This window comes from Camarhynchus parvulus, chromosome 7 (genome assembly GCF_901933205.1).
Source record: "Camarhynchus parvulus chromosome 7, STF_HiC, whole genome shotgun sequence".
In the NCBI taxonomy this organism is placed as follows: domain Eukaryota; kingdom Metazoa; phylum Chordata; class Aves; order Passeriformes; family Thraupidae; genus Camarhynchus; species Camarhynchus parvulus.
The window spans coordinates 24,756,632-24,771,410 of record NC_044577.1 but is presented as its reverse complement, the minus strand read 5'-3'; the positions used below and the strand labels follow the sequence as shown (position 1 = coordinate 24,771,410).

Here is a 14,779-nt window from a genome sequence, read left to right as displayed (position 1 = left end):
TGTCCTGCTGGTGAGGGTACAGCAGTACCAAAAGCAGTTAGAGGCTGATGTTTGGAAAATCTGTGGAGCCCAGGGGCTGGAGATGTTTGACTGATGGTGTCCTCTTTATCAAAGCTTTTGTTCAGGAAATGTTAGTGACCTTTCTGGATGGCCTTCACAAGAGGAGATCAATGTGTTTTGTCCCACTGGCTCTTCAGGTGAAACAGGGAAACCAGAGCAGGACAGGTTTGTTAACACATCTCAATTTGGGCCTGTAATGACCCTGCCTGTGTTCAGGGATTGATCCTCTTCAGAGGACCTGCTCTAAGAAGCAGTAGTGTGACCATGATGGGTTCCTGGGATTTGTGGTTTTCTAAATGTCTTCAGTGCCCACTAATCAGAAGTTTTCTAAATTTGTACCAGTTGCTGCTGCTGAAGGCTGCCTCAGCCTTTTGAAGAAGGTTATAAACTGGATATGCCAAGCCTACCAACACCAGCGTGAACTGTGTCCTGGAAGAACTAGTAAAGTTAGTCTGAATCTCTGATTTCTGTGCAAACTCTGTTTTGATAATATGTTAACTGTATTTGAGAAACCTGCTGTTCTTCAGCAGCATTTGAAATACTGTCTCTCTAGGCCTTGGATACATATTTTTCAGTTATTTTTTTATGCATGTCACAGATGTTGAAGGCCTTCACAACATACAAAGTTTAATCAGGTATTTGGGCAAAAGGCCTTCTCTGAAATTCCAGTTTGTGTACTATTAGCTAAAGTTGGTATTATCTGACATGTTTCAAAGAAGCCTAAGAGTGTGTCTAAATGTCACTTGAATGATTTTGAACCGATAACATGTATATTTGTGGAATTGTTCAAAGCATTCTGTAAAAAAATTAAAATACATGAGCAAAGAGGGAGAAGATATATCCTTATTTTTATTTGGAGGGTAATTAAAGCTACAAGAAAAGAATCAAAACCAATCAATAAAACACCTTCATAGTATGAAAATGAAAAATATAATAGATTAATTTCTCCTTTTTTTTTGTTAATTTTATCATTTTTTCTAAAAATCATTAGTGAATAAAACCCAGAAAATTCAGGTCGACATATGGAACTCTTTTTCTTAATTCCAGAAGCAAGATTGCTTATGAAAGTTCTAGTAACACTCATAACACTGGAAATGCTGTCAATAACTGTTTGTTTTTCAGAAGTTAGCATGTTCAAGGTCACCACCCTTTTCTCAAATGCAAATCAACATCTGTATTGTTGTGTGGCTTGCATAAAACAGTTGGCTTATAGGTACAATTAGACCCTCTTTTTCATTATTTTTTTGCTAATTATCTTGTCAAGGAAAACATAGGAGAAACCAACTGAACAACTGGCTAGTAAATGCACTTTTGTGAGTGTCCAGATGTTTTAAATGGTTCTGTAGTGTAGAATTATTCATTGTTAAAACCAATGTTTTTAATAGGCGCTTAATGCAGTTAACTCCAAGAAGCAAAGTTTCTGTTCTGACAGGCAAACTTCTAAAGCAAATGGATCAAGAACTATAGGTAAAGAGCTGTAAATTTGGGAGCACCTGAAATTATGGGTTTTTTTCCTGCCACATCAAGGTGGGGTTATGAAGCCTCTTGGAATGTGTGTGTTGGCACTGTATGGTGGGAATCAGGATACGCTGGTTTCGCTTTTGGTTTTACCATGGGTCTTCTCTGATCTTGCATAAGCACAACATTTTTCCTGCCTTTCTTGTCTGCATCCATCACAAAAATAAACATGATAAAAACCTTCTTTCTTGGAGAGTTTTTTAATCTTGAGAGGTGTGTCTGGTGGTTGGTTTGCTTGCTTTTCAGTATTGCCTTGTCATGGAAGCAGGGCCAGTGGAATGACCCTTGCTGTACATGCACATCCCACCTTTTTGAACTCTGTACTCTATTTCAGCTAAGTTTTACGAAGAAATATCAGTCTCAAATGTGTACATGTTGGCATCTCTGACAAGAGATGTATCAGTGCTGTTCTGCAAATGGTCTGGATTGTTGTGCATGTACAAGTTGACTGGTGCACCCCTCAAAGCACTTTGCTGTACTCTGGAATTTCATTTGGTGTGTAGAAACTGTGCCATGTTCTGCATTGCAGGTCTGTGCATGTAGAGCTCTTGGTTCAGTGCAAAGTTAGTTTTGACTGAGTGAAGGGCAGAAGAGTGACCTTGCATCTTGTCAGAGTATCCATTCAAAAATAATCTTCGCTTGGAGGAAATTCCTGCATGTACTCTGACTCAATCAGTCGTTACTCTCTTATCTGTTGAAAGTTGGGCTGTATTAGTCCTGGTACTCTCAGAACTATCATCAATTTTTTAATGCTGTCCTAAATCCTGAAACCTTAAACTTACATGTTTTTATAGTTAGATATTAATTCAGGGAAGGTTTCCTAGCTGTAGTTCAGCTGTTTTTTCTTTCCTTTTTTTTTTTTTCTCTTTCTTTTTTAGAACAAAGCAAAATAAGGATCCCAGAATTTAGTGTGGAAATGATGTTGCAGTTCTGGAGCAGCAGAGATACAGATGAATGTGCATTGGAACAGAAGCAAAGGATGTGGAAATTTAGACAAAGCACCTCCTAGTTACAGGAGCTAATTGTCACCTCTCAGCCTGGAGCCTCTAGAGGTCCCAGGGAAAACCTTAAATGTGTTGCTCTGAAATGGTTTCCTCTTGCTGTGATGATGAGATACGTGGTGTCCCATAGGTATCCTGTCCTACCTTTGGGGAGCAGTGGTGGACAACTGGATCACAGACTGATTGATGTGCTGGGTTCTCTCATGGCCCAGGAGCAACCACAGGGAGCTTAAGAGAGCCAGCAATCTACACAGTGTTTAAAGTGAAATTTCTGTGTTCAGTTATTTCCAGCCTCATGTTTTAAGTGTTGCTGAATAGTTCTGAAGATCTGTCCATCAGGACTTTAGACTTTCTTTTGAGAGGTTCTCAACCCCTGTGCTGGTTTTATAGACTGCAGAAGTTTGGGTGAATTCAGTGTCCTCATGAGCTCACCATTTCCAATCTTTGTTAAAATCTCTGTTCAGGTCATGAGTGACAGTGAATTTAAGACCCTTTAAGGTGTGAATTTAAGGTGTTTTGTTTGGGATTTTTCAAGTATGAATAGAACAGTTATGGCCTGATCTCATGGTGTACCAGGAGACCTCAAGCCCTCCTTGAGACTCAAAGGGTGTAAGTCATAGGGAATCTGCTCAGGACCATAATACTTGTTTTGTTAGCTAATTATCCTTGTGGCTACATCATCAGTGCAGACTTGTCCCTAATTTATCTATCTTGCCAGATCTTGCTAGGCCTTTTTGCTCTTGGGAATGAAAGAGATAGAAGGGGTTTTGGATAGAAGTTTGGTTTTTGAGATTCATCATTCAATGCACTGATGTAAATTATATTGATTGCATTGTTTTTCCTTCATATAGAGCTGGATTTTAATTGCAAAAGTATCTGGGTTGTTCTAGAGAGTCATTGTAGAAAGGGATGAGAAGTATTTTAATGTAATTTGTCTCAACATGAAAAAGGTATTCCTCAGGTTTAGAATAATCTAAATTCATTTTCATAACTATCAAGCAAGTTTTGCTTTTATTGTCTTTTGTAGCCTTTCCTTCTCCCCCTCCTCCCAATCCTTGTAAACTGCATATTTACTCTCTGAGTGCAAGAACACTGTGGTAGCGAGATCCTAGTGACCTGCAGGCTTTTTCCAGTAATTAGGTCCATGTTTGCTCCATGGGAGATTCAATTAAAAATGAGAGGGGTTTATTATTATTATTATTATTATTCCCTACTGAAACCCTGCATTATGTTCTTGAGTGTTTATGTGACAGCATTGTAATGAGAAAATTTACTTTATTTAATTCTGTTCCTGTTCAAACATTATGGGCTCAAAAATTCCATTTGAGTATTAGCATAGCCCATCTGTCCTCAGAAGCAGTTGTGAGAGAAAGAGGTGAGAAACGTAGAGGCTGCTCATGTGGGTGAACAAAACTAATTTGGCCTTGCATGTTTGTGTGAGCTTGGGGAAGAAATGATGGAGGTATTCAGGTTTTGAGATTTCAGTGCAGCCTGAGACACCTGTGAATTATGGGACACACTTTTCCATGTTGCAAAAGCCCCCATGGCGTGTTCCTGTGTGTCACTTCCACACAGAAATATGAAGTTGTAATTCCTACATTACATACCTGTTTTGTGGAAAAACTGTACTGAGCACAGAACACCTGGGGTGTTCTCTAAGGGCTGCCAGAGCATTACTGCACTCTTCCAGTGGCTTTTGCAACAAGAGTCAATGCCCTCTTTAACTGCAGGGTAGACAATCAAATCTCATTCACTGAAAGGACAACATTTTCCAGTTTTTCAACTTCGATGTCTTAACAGCATCTCCCATGTGGTTGTTGTCCCACCAGACTGGGACATTCTGGAGGGTTAATTTCAGTTCTCACATGTGAATTCAAGCACAAGTGTACTGCTGTGTGTCCAATCTCTGTTACTAAGTAGAAAAAGACCCACCTGGAGATAGCACAAGTAGGCATATGCGTTGCTCGTATGATGACCTCTGTATGTTTTGTTTTCTTGTTTTCCTTTTTAGATAATTGTGATGATGCATTGGTATCTCCCTTACCTTCAGCTGCCCTTACCAGTTCCTCTGAGCTCTTCAGTACTCACAGTCCCAGCTTTGCAAAACTCAACAGACGAGATGGTAAGGTTGAAATATGAAATGCCTAAACTATTTGTTTTAATCACTTTTACAAAGAATATCTTTCTATGCTTTTTGTATGCAGTGCATTCAGAGCCAAGCTGAATAGAACTGTTAATTTATGCTCCTGAGAGTGTGCTATGTAGTAGCTATTTCCTCCTTTATTATAGAAAGCTTCTATTAATTGTAAAGAGCTCCACTTCTCTTGTAGAGATATCATCAAGGAAGTTCAGACAGTCTTTTTGTTTTGGATGAGTTCCCATATTTTAAGAGTTTAAAGGTTGCTAGGTTTGAGACCCTATTCTAAAATGTGTTAAAGACAACAGCAACTAGGTATGAAATTCCAGTGGAATTCATTCAGTGATTACACAACCCTGCAGAAATAGTGAACGTGAAAAACAACTTTTCAGACATTTGCCATCAAAAATGTTTGAGGTCCAGGTAATGAGTTCACACACCAGGTGGAACTGTGAATATGACGCACAGTACCAGAAAGGAGAAGCTGGCAGTATTTAGGGCATCATTTGACATCCTGTTGTAAATTCATGCTGTCAACTTTCATCTTACTTCCAAGGTAGAGCCTCTAAAAGTGGAAAGCTCTGTATTATCATATTACATATGAATTTCATTGTAGGAAACACTAGAAAGAGCACTACTATAAAAAAAGTTTTAATTGAAAATAAATCAGAATTTTCATTCTTAAACATCCCTGAAGTGTGTTTTAATCAAACACCATTTGATAAATCTATAGAAAGACATTAAAGGGCTCTCTGTTATATGCTTGGCACTGATGATAAGGAGTTGCTTGGCCATTAAAGAAGTGTTAGGTGGGAGTTACAATATCATATTTCAACTCTTGAATCAGAGTTCCTCAGCAAGTAAAAGATCATATGGTTACTGCTCAACAAAAGAAAATTGTAAACATTGAGCATGATATTTGAGTTTGCCCTGCCTTTGTCGCCAACTGCTGGCTGAGATGGTGAATAGATATGCTTATGTGATTGTGCAGATGGCTCCAATAGCTAATTTTATGTGTAGAAAAGAGGAAGAAGTTCAAAATCAGTATTGCAAGTCAAGCTGAGGCGGTAGTCTATATTAAACAGATACTAACAATGTTTGAAATTATGACAGTAGTTTCAATTTAAGGTCAGAAATTGAAACAGGTCTCAGTTAACTGTCCCACAGTACTTTTGTCATGTAGCGAGGGGTAAGATATTGTAGTTTTTCAGCAATCCAGTATCACACTGGTAAAGTCCAAGTCCTAAGTAAGGGGCTTGTTTCAGCAACTTTGGTTTCATGTTTTGAATGCTTATGTGATAACTGATGAGCTGAGGCCAACACAGGGACCTAGAAGCTAAACTCTACCTTGTCTAATTCTTTTGCTGCATGGACTTGTGTAGGAATGTGCAGTTGTAGTGCTGGCAGAGTTTCTATGGGGACTTGCTATGCCTTAATCCCCAAAAACAATGAGACCCCACACAGCTGCTCACTCCAGCATGGCCTTTCAGAGGTAAACCTGCTCCTGCCTTCCCCATGGCTGCTCCCTGCTTTGTGGTGGGCTTTGACATACTCCAGCACAGCCTCATGCTCAGCCATGGTGCTTCAGGGAGTACCTGCTCCAGTGTGCACTTACTCTTGGCCCACAGTCCCTTCAGAGGAGCCAGCTGTGGCACAGCTGTAAGCCCAGCCACAGCACTTTGAGATGTTACTGCTCTGGCAAGGGCTTCTTCACAGCCACAGCCACCTGGGCTGTCCTTTTGCCACAGGGACTCATCCACAAGTCACACCCCTTTGGCTTGAGTTCACACTGCAGTTCCAGCCTGCCCAGTGCACAGAAGCAGCAGAGATGCCCTGGCCATCTGCCAGCCCAGGAGCTTGGGCACTGCTGTTATCAGAATGTTCCCAGGCCCAGCAGTCAGATGATAAGTAGTACAGCAAGCAGCAAAAGCAAAAAGTAGCTACTAATGAGCCTAATAAGCAGTAAGGGAAGCAAGCCTCATGGCAAACACAGGAGCTGCTGATTAATAGCTAACCAGCAGTAACAGCTGTAAATGCAATCTAGTACATTCCAATCAAATCTGCAATTATCTCAAACCCTTTGAGGCCCATGTTGGGCACATGTCCTGGGCAAACCCCAGCAACTCAGCCCTGCACAACCACTCACTGCCCCTGCTGGGATGGGGCAGAGAATCACAAGAGTAAAAGTGAAGCCATCACTCTGAACATCCCTTTTCCTCCTCCTGCATCCCCCATTTGTAAGTGATGCATGATGCTGTATGGGATGGGATATCCCTGTGGTCAGTTGGGGTCAGTTGTCCTCCCTGCGTCCACTCCCAAATTTTGCTTACCCCACCCTCCTCACTAGTCGTGGGATGTGAGGAGCAAAAAAGGTCTTGGCCTGTGTGTTAAGCAATTCTCAGCCATAGCAGACACATTTCTGTATTGTCAACACAATACAGAGTATTCCAGCACAATCAACTCTGTACCAGCTACTGTGAAGAGATTTAAGTCTACTTAGTGCCTGAGCTTGGGTTAGAGGATCAAGCAATAGTTAGATGGTGGCTGTAGAAACTTTCTTGGACTGATACTTGAATGCAAATAGGAGATATGTTTACAGGAAATAATATTTCTTAACAAGGACTGGTCTGTGGCTTTCTGAATGTTTTGATGAGTTGGCTTAGCTTTGCTTGTAATGGATAAGACAGTGCTGCAAGGAACAGAGCCTCTGGGTAGAAAGCCAGATTAATATATTTGTTAATGTAAATATGAATGCAACAAGTGAAGATGAATTTATAAAGTACAACCCAGTCCTTTATTGACAGAAAGTTCTAATTCGTCAAGTTTATTCAGTAATAGAGAACATAAGTAAAAGGCTGTTGTTTAAAAAAAAAGGCCTGCAGTTGTGGAATGTGCCATTTAGAAAAACAAACACACAAAGTACCCATGAGTAAAGCTTTGTGTGAACAGCTGAAAGTGCTTAATTAAAATGCTGATAAATCTGTACTGGTAATGCTAAAGAGCTAGTATAATTCTGATAAATAAGATTCTGAGGTATGAAATATATTATTTTCCCACAAGAGGGATTTATCAGCTTCTTTGTATACAGTAAATAAATAATAAAAAATAATAAGAAAATTGCTACAGTATGACTGTATCACCTAAGATTTTTCAGTTCTTATTAGCTCTCAGCCTGAGTAGTCAGTATATGCAATTATGTATGAGAAAATAAAGCATATATAGTGTCAAAAAGAATTTATTTTATGGCCAGGAAGTGTTTGATCTGGGCATTAAAGTAAAATTCTGCAGCAGGGAAGCACTTAGTTGCAGTGGGAAGTCCAGGAGTTTTTAGTAATATATATGGCTTTAGTAATATAATGGCTTTATACTGTATATAAAGCCATTTGAGCTGTTTGTAAGGCAGGTAGGGTGGAAATAATAATTCCCTTTGCTTTGTAATAATCAACTACAAATAAGTATGGGCATCCTGAGCAGCCCTGGGGAACATCAAAAAGCACTGACTGTGTAACACTGGGCTTAAATGCAATTTTTGAAACAACTATGGCAAAATGTACAAACAGTCTGAAAAAGAAACAAAAGTATTTGATCATATTTCTTGGAGTCATATGGGTCTCCAACTGAGAAACCATCAGATCCTTGCTCTCCACATATTTCCAACATTATCATTTGTTGCCATGGAGAATATGAACAATATATCAGATTCCTGTGGTATTGTTTCTCCACTGAGGTATTTTCCCCAAACCATATAATGTTGAATGCCTCCTTTGAAATGATCCCCAGAAGATGTGAAATGTGTGAGCTGTGAGGAATGATGGTGTAGCACAATGGGCAGAATCCTGTCAATGCCAGTGGGAACCTGGTGTGCGGAAAGGGGAAATATTGAGCATCCTGTCTCTCTCGTTTTTGTGTGACAGCCAATGTGACATCTTAACACACCTAAAACACATGTGCAGATCTGATGGGCATAATCAAAGCCAAATTTTTGTCTGGTTTGTGTTTATGCCACAATTTAAAAAAAATATATATAGTCCTCTTCAATATTTGTGTGCAATTGCAGGAAAAAGACTTTGGGTTATGCTTGACTCTTACAGGACATCAAGTCCTCTGAACAGTTGTGTCTTCAGTAGCCCATGTTGTTGCCTATTAGAGCCTTCTTGTCCTTTGTCTTGGGCCTGTGCTGGCAAACAGTTCACAGGGCAAGCATCAAGGTGGGTATAGGAGCAAAGGGCTCTAAATAGTTGCTCTGCTTTGGTTGTGCTTTTTTGGTACTTACTAAAAAAAGTACAGGATGTGTTGTTGACACACTATCAGGAACGATGGGCATAAAAGAAGTGTGCAGACACCGCTTGTGCTGGAAAAAATGCCACTATCCCTTGTGCCACCTGCTCTGTATGACGGAGTAAATGTGGAGGAAAAAGAACATTTATTGATTTTTGGCACTCACAGCAGTATTTGGTGAGGATTTGGGATAACCACAGAAGCAAGCAGAAACTACATGTTTGCTTTATTAGCAGAATTGAGAGAGGCCCAGTGGGAAAAGCTTCAGTTCTGCCCTCAGTCATGCAGCCAATGCAGCTTTGCTGTTGCTGGGATTTTAGCTGCCATTCAGCAGTAGAATTACTGTCCACCTGTGGAAATGGTAATGGTGGAGGGTTTGGGAGAGGGGAGACACAGTGGGCTTGCTTCTCCACAGGAAAAAATATATGAAGCGGCTCTGTTCTGTGAAGGCATGGCCTGTAACTGATCTTTCTTGGAAGACCAGCTTTGGAGAGGTGATGCTACGAGCAGGTGGCAGTGCTGTGTCTGCAGTGCTTGCATCTAAAGAGTGACATTCCCAGCAGATAAATGTGCTTGTCATGTAAAGAGAGATGCAGTTCAGAGATATCATGCAATCTATGATTTTAGGGCTCAAGCTCAGCACAGATCTCCCAAATTTCTGTTCAGTGTGTATCATTTGTTTGACTTCGAAATTAGAAGCCTGTGGTTTTGTACTCAAGCTGGAAAATAGCAATGCACAGTAAAGCCAAACACTTTTGTTGAAAGCATATCACATTCTTGCCACTTCTAGCAGCAGAAGGGAGAAATCATAGATATTTAGTTATGATGTTTGACATACTGCTGGGAAGCATCTGTGCTAACAGGCTTGGCTTAAGAATTTTTGTATAAACTAGAACATAGAAAGCAAAGCTTTTGTGTTTTTAATGGAAAACTCACCAAATATTTTTATTATATGCTATTTTCTTACATCTAGTTGTCATTTTCTGTGTTGAATGAAGGAAAGATGAAAATGCCAACTTTCTTTTAATATGTGCTGTAAACATCTAGAATAGGCTCTTTTGAGTCATGAATGGAACAACTTTGCCAGAACTTCTGAAGCAGATTTTTCTATCAGTTCCTAGAATAAAACTGAGAAAAAAAAAAAAGGCAACAACTACTGTGTTCAGAGTCTATTTTAGATACTGGATATTACAATCCAAAGGAAGCTTGCCCTTGGTTCCCGTGTGCAATAGTCACAGTTGTGTGTAGGAGAAATCTGTAGTTTGTTGTCTTTGAATACAGCTCTGTAGTTTGTACCTTAAAGGCAGACAACATACTTTCTATATGGCACTTAAAAAATCAAAATAAAAATTGGTGGTGTGGGAGTTAAGCTTTTAGGACTTTTAAGAGGAGGTATTATATAAGCTATATATAGGTATGGAGTTAAAAGAGCTATAAAGTAGTCGAAGAAGAAATCAGTGATGAAATTCCTAGTATTCTCATTAGGTGTTTCATGGCGTGCTCATAGGACAGAGTATTCTATTTAAGGCAGGTAAAATAATCAGTGGTGATGAAGACTTCTGTTGTGATTGAAGAGGGTAAATCATGGCACTAAGAAGCAGTATATGTTGGTTTGGTTGCAAACTTTTCCCTGGAGAGTTCTTGTAGAAGAATGGAGGCTGAGTCATCCAGGAGAGCAGGAACAATACAGGTATGGAATAGATATGGTTCTGTTTCAGGAGTTCAGATAAATCCTATATTAATAAATTGTAAATCATGGCAATTCTAACACCTACTCTTAGACAAAGGGATTTAATTTGTGACTTGGAAAGTACAGTACTATCCAGGAAAAAAAAAATGTCCGTCAAGTGCTGAGTTTTTGAAATTCAGTTCATTGACAGAAACCATATTTATTAATCTTTCAACTCTATTCACTTCAATAAACTTTTCATGCAGCAACTTTGAGACAGATATGTTCTGTTTTATTCCCAATGTGATTGTGTTCACTGTAGTCATACTGGAGTGCTTTTCCATACTTCATTAGTAATGACAAAACAAAAAAGTGTTGGGTTGCAGAAGCAGTGGCAGCCTCAAAATTTGCTGTCTTGGATACTTGGTTGATGGCTTGTGTTCTTCCTAGCTGCATTGTTTGCTTATTGGTGAGGCTGAATGGAACACCGGGTGTATGCAGAGAATAAATGTGTGCAAGGAGAAACAAGTTAAAGGAAAATAAACATAGCCTGTAATTTTAGGGTGTAAAAGAAAGCAGGAGACCATAAAATAATATATTCCAGTCTGGAATGGTTTTCTTTTAAATCATAATCTTCCATTTATTATAGTGAGCAAAGTGGTAAAATGCAAGCAGTGGTTTAAGTTCTGTTTCATTGGCTTGGTGTTACCACAAGCCTGTTTAACCCATGAAGGAATTCAAGGGATAGTGCAAATCTTTACTTTTAAAGGACAAATATGAATTACAAGCTCATGTAAGAGACAGCCTGCTTTCCAGTGTGAAAGTAGTCCTTTTAGTTGTTCAATCAAATAGTTTCTAGCTTTACAACAAATTATCTGAAATGCATTTATAAGCTGTAATTAAACAATTTTTTCCAATACTTAATAGGGCTCAAATAAAAATAACTAACATTTTGCATTTCTTTCACAACACAGCAAAAAACAAAATATGAAAGCAAACTACAAGTTAAAAGTTCACATTCCCAGAACTGCAAGGAGGGAATAGATATGATTTTTCAGGGGTTTTTTTTTGTGTGCCAACCTCATTGATGTTTGTACGGCTGAAAAATAATACATTTCTTTTAAATGTCTTAGAAATTCAAAATTCCTCATGAGCTTTAGGTTAATGGAGATAACCTGATGGAAGCACACCTCATGTAGTGTATTTCCTAATACTAAAATATGAAAAAACAGCCACATGCTCAAGTAGACTCCTCTGTGACAACCTGAAATAATTTAACAGTTCTTTATCAAGCACAATTTTTTTTTTTTTTTTTGTGCTGCCATTGTCATCTAAATTCTCCTCATCCAATCTTTCAGGAGCTGGTGGCTGGTCCCCGCTGGAGTCCAACGAGCAGCAGTGGCTGCAGGTGGATCTGGGAGACAGAGTGGAGATCGTGGCGGTGGCCACGCAGGGCAGGTACGGCAGCTCGGACTGGGTGACCGGCTACGCGCTCATGTTCAGCGACACCGGCCGCAACTGGAGGCAGTACAGACAGGACGACGCCGTCTGGGTAGGTCTGAACTGGCAGGGCCTTTGCTCCCAGAGCTCTCTGGCTCAGGCTCATTTGGGCATTTGGAGAAGCAACTCTGGTTTCACATCCAAGGAGCGCTGCAGTGGTGAGAGAGCAGACCTGAGCGACTCCACGGGGTGTTTGATCTAAATGGGTCATGTCACCGACTGTCTGTGTAATACAAGTTTAGGCCCTCAGGAGTACATTGCTTTTCAGACTATGAGGATGATCAGGGCACTTAAAATGACCTGTGTGCTTTTGTGCCTGGTTGGCTCTGATTCAGGAACACCAGGGTAAATGGGGCTAATCACCTCCGTGCTTCCTCCAGGAAAGATGAAAATTAATTCTATGCTTTAAACGTGTTTGGCCATAACAAGAGAGATCATGCTGAGGAAGATGGGTGGTAAATTGCTCCTTAGCTGGAGAAGGCTGGAGCTGCAGCATGGGTTGTGGGATGATTTAGGAGACACACTAAAAGTGATCAAGGCTTTTTCTAATACTTTAATGCAGACTTGACCATTGCTGTGTCACAGGTTCAGTGTGTGGCTGTGCCAGGTGCTGTTGGTAGGAGTGCATGGGGGCAGCAGTGGCACCACAAGTCTGGATGGAAAAGTTTACAAGCCTTCCTTTTGTACAGCAAATGTCAGTTGTTAGTGAATGGGTAAAAAATTGTGGGATTCTCCCCATGCTATGTGGTGTAGTTCTGTGCATCAATAGCCCTGGTGGCATGAAAATCTGTGGTGTTAAAAGAAACAGATTCTTCACGAAAATAAAGGGGAGTATGTGAAGTGTAACCAAGTACACTTATATTTTTCTTTGGTTAATACTTTGATTAAATGCTGTGTCACAAAAGCAGATTTTGCTTCTAGAACATGTGAGTGATGGGAGCTAGAGTACAGCAGGAAGAGGGGAGAAGAGCTGCTTAATTTTTCCCCAAGTGTGTGGTGGCATTGGAGATGCATGTACAGGGAGGTGAACTTCTGTGTATCTAAAATCCATTGTATCATCACTTTGCTTTATCATGGCTTGATTCAGGGAAAGCTAATGAAATCCTTTCTTCCCTTAGAAAAGCAACTTTGGTCCTAAGGTGGTCATAAAAGTTGTCAAGTGCTTCACCTGTCACTTAAAATGTTATGTTAGGCTGTCTTTGCTCTGATACTTACATATATATATATATAAATAAATAAATATAAAATATGTATATGTATTATATATATATGTGTGTGTATATATAGGTATATATTGTACGTATAGAATTTATATATATATATTTATATATATATATATATTTAAAAGCAGAGGAATTTGGACTGAATATAGTGATCATTTAATCTGTCTCTTGACTTCCACCCCTGGGAATCTGAAATACTGAGAAATTTTCACAGTTAAGTGCTTCTTTGCCTGAAAATATTATGTGGCTTGTTAAAATTTTGTATTAGGACAAATTAATTTTTTATTACATGTCAAACTTTGCAGTCCTTTTCTTTTTGGAAACACCTTTTCTTTTATAAATTTTTCTTCTTAAAGGGAAACTTGAAAAGACAACAAATAGAATTTACCACAGCAAATCTTAATGCCCTAAGGATTCAATTTATGAGTTTCTTATCTGGCACCTAATATTGCACATGAGAATAAGAACAAGCCTAGCAGGCATTTAACAGTGAATTAGGATTTATGAGCAACTTGGGCTCTCTTGTTTTACTAGAGTGATCAGGCACGAAGTTGATTCACGGCAGAAACTGGCACAACTTCCAAAGCCTCAGCAGACTTGGATCCTTGTTTTCTGGAGAGATAATTTTTGTATGTGTTTCTGATGGAAACCACCACAGTCTACAGAGCATAATTTTCTATATAATTGAGGAAAAATGAAATAGACTTTCAGTGTGGAAAAGGAAACAAAGGATTTGGATAAATTTCCCATTACCTTAGTTTCTAGGAGTCACACTGACCAAGTGAGCCAGTAATGTAATTCCAGTCCAGAAGAACCATTTGCTCATTGTTCCCAGAGGGTTTGAAGGGTTTGTTAGGATGCTTCACCAAACTTTCCTGGAGGAAATATCTGATAATGTAAATCCAAAGTGGGCTCATTTGGACATTTCATTAGACACTTTAGTCCACCTGAACTGGCAAGTCTCATTAACACTTAGGAGCTTGTATGCCTACCCATGGAATTAATGAAGATCAAGAATTCTTTCCATACAATTTTTATTCTAACTAAAGAAAAAGTTGATTCTTTTTCCCTGGCACTTTTGGATTTTCTTCACTGAATTAAATTAGGTCTAGAGAGCCATTCAGAGCACAAAGAGGAAAGCCAAAGAGGCTTTCAGAAGCATGTATAGAATTATAATTTCAAATTATGCAGTGTTCCTCTTTTATTGGCAGTTATGCTTTCCTTAGAGTTTTTTCTAACTAAGAAGAAACATAGAAGTGTGCTGTCCAGCTGAATGTTAAAGGTTTTTTCAGACCCTTGGATGAAATGAGGACAAGCACAACATGGTGCTTGTCCTGAACATCTGGCCCTTGAATAGCTGTAAGGGAAGTTCTGCATTGCACACCCCTAGGAA

The 14,779-nt window shown here is 39.4% G+C and overlaps 1 protein-coding gene across 2 annotated transcripts in view; it reads left to right on the top strand.

Annotated features, from left to right (window-relative positions):
• The window catches only part of CNTNAP5 (contactin associated protein like 5), a 271,197-nt gene that overhangs the window by 64,968 nt on the left and 191,450 nt on the right, over nucleotides 1–14,779 (top strand). For both annotated transcript variants that reach the window (XM_030952826.1, XM_030952827.1), the window contains exons 2-3: nucleotides 4,591–4,701; nucleotides 12,022–12,215. In XM_030952826.1, coding sequence (XP_030808686.1) covers nucleotides 4,591–4,701; nucleotides 12,022–12,215 — 305 coding nt within the window. The remainder of the gene's footprint in view (nucleotides 1–4,590; nucleotides 4,702–12,021; nucleotides 12,216–14,779) is intronic.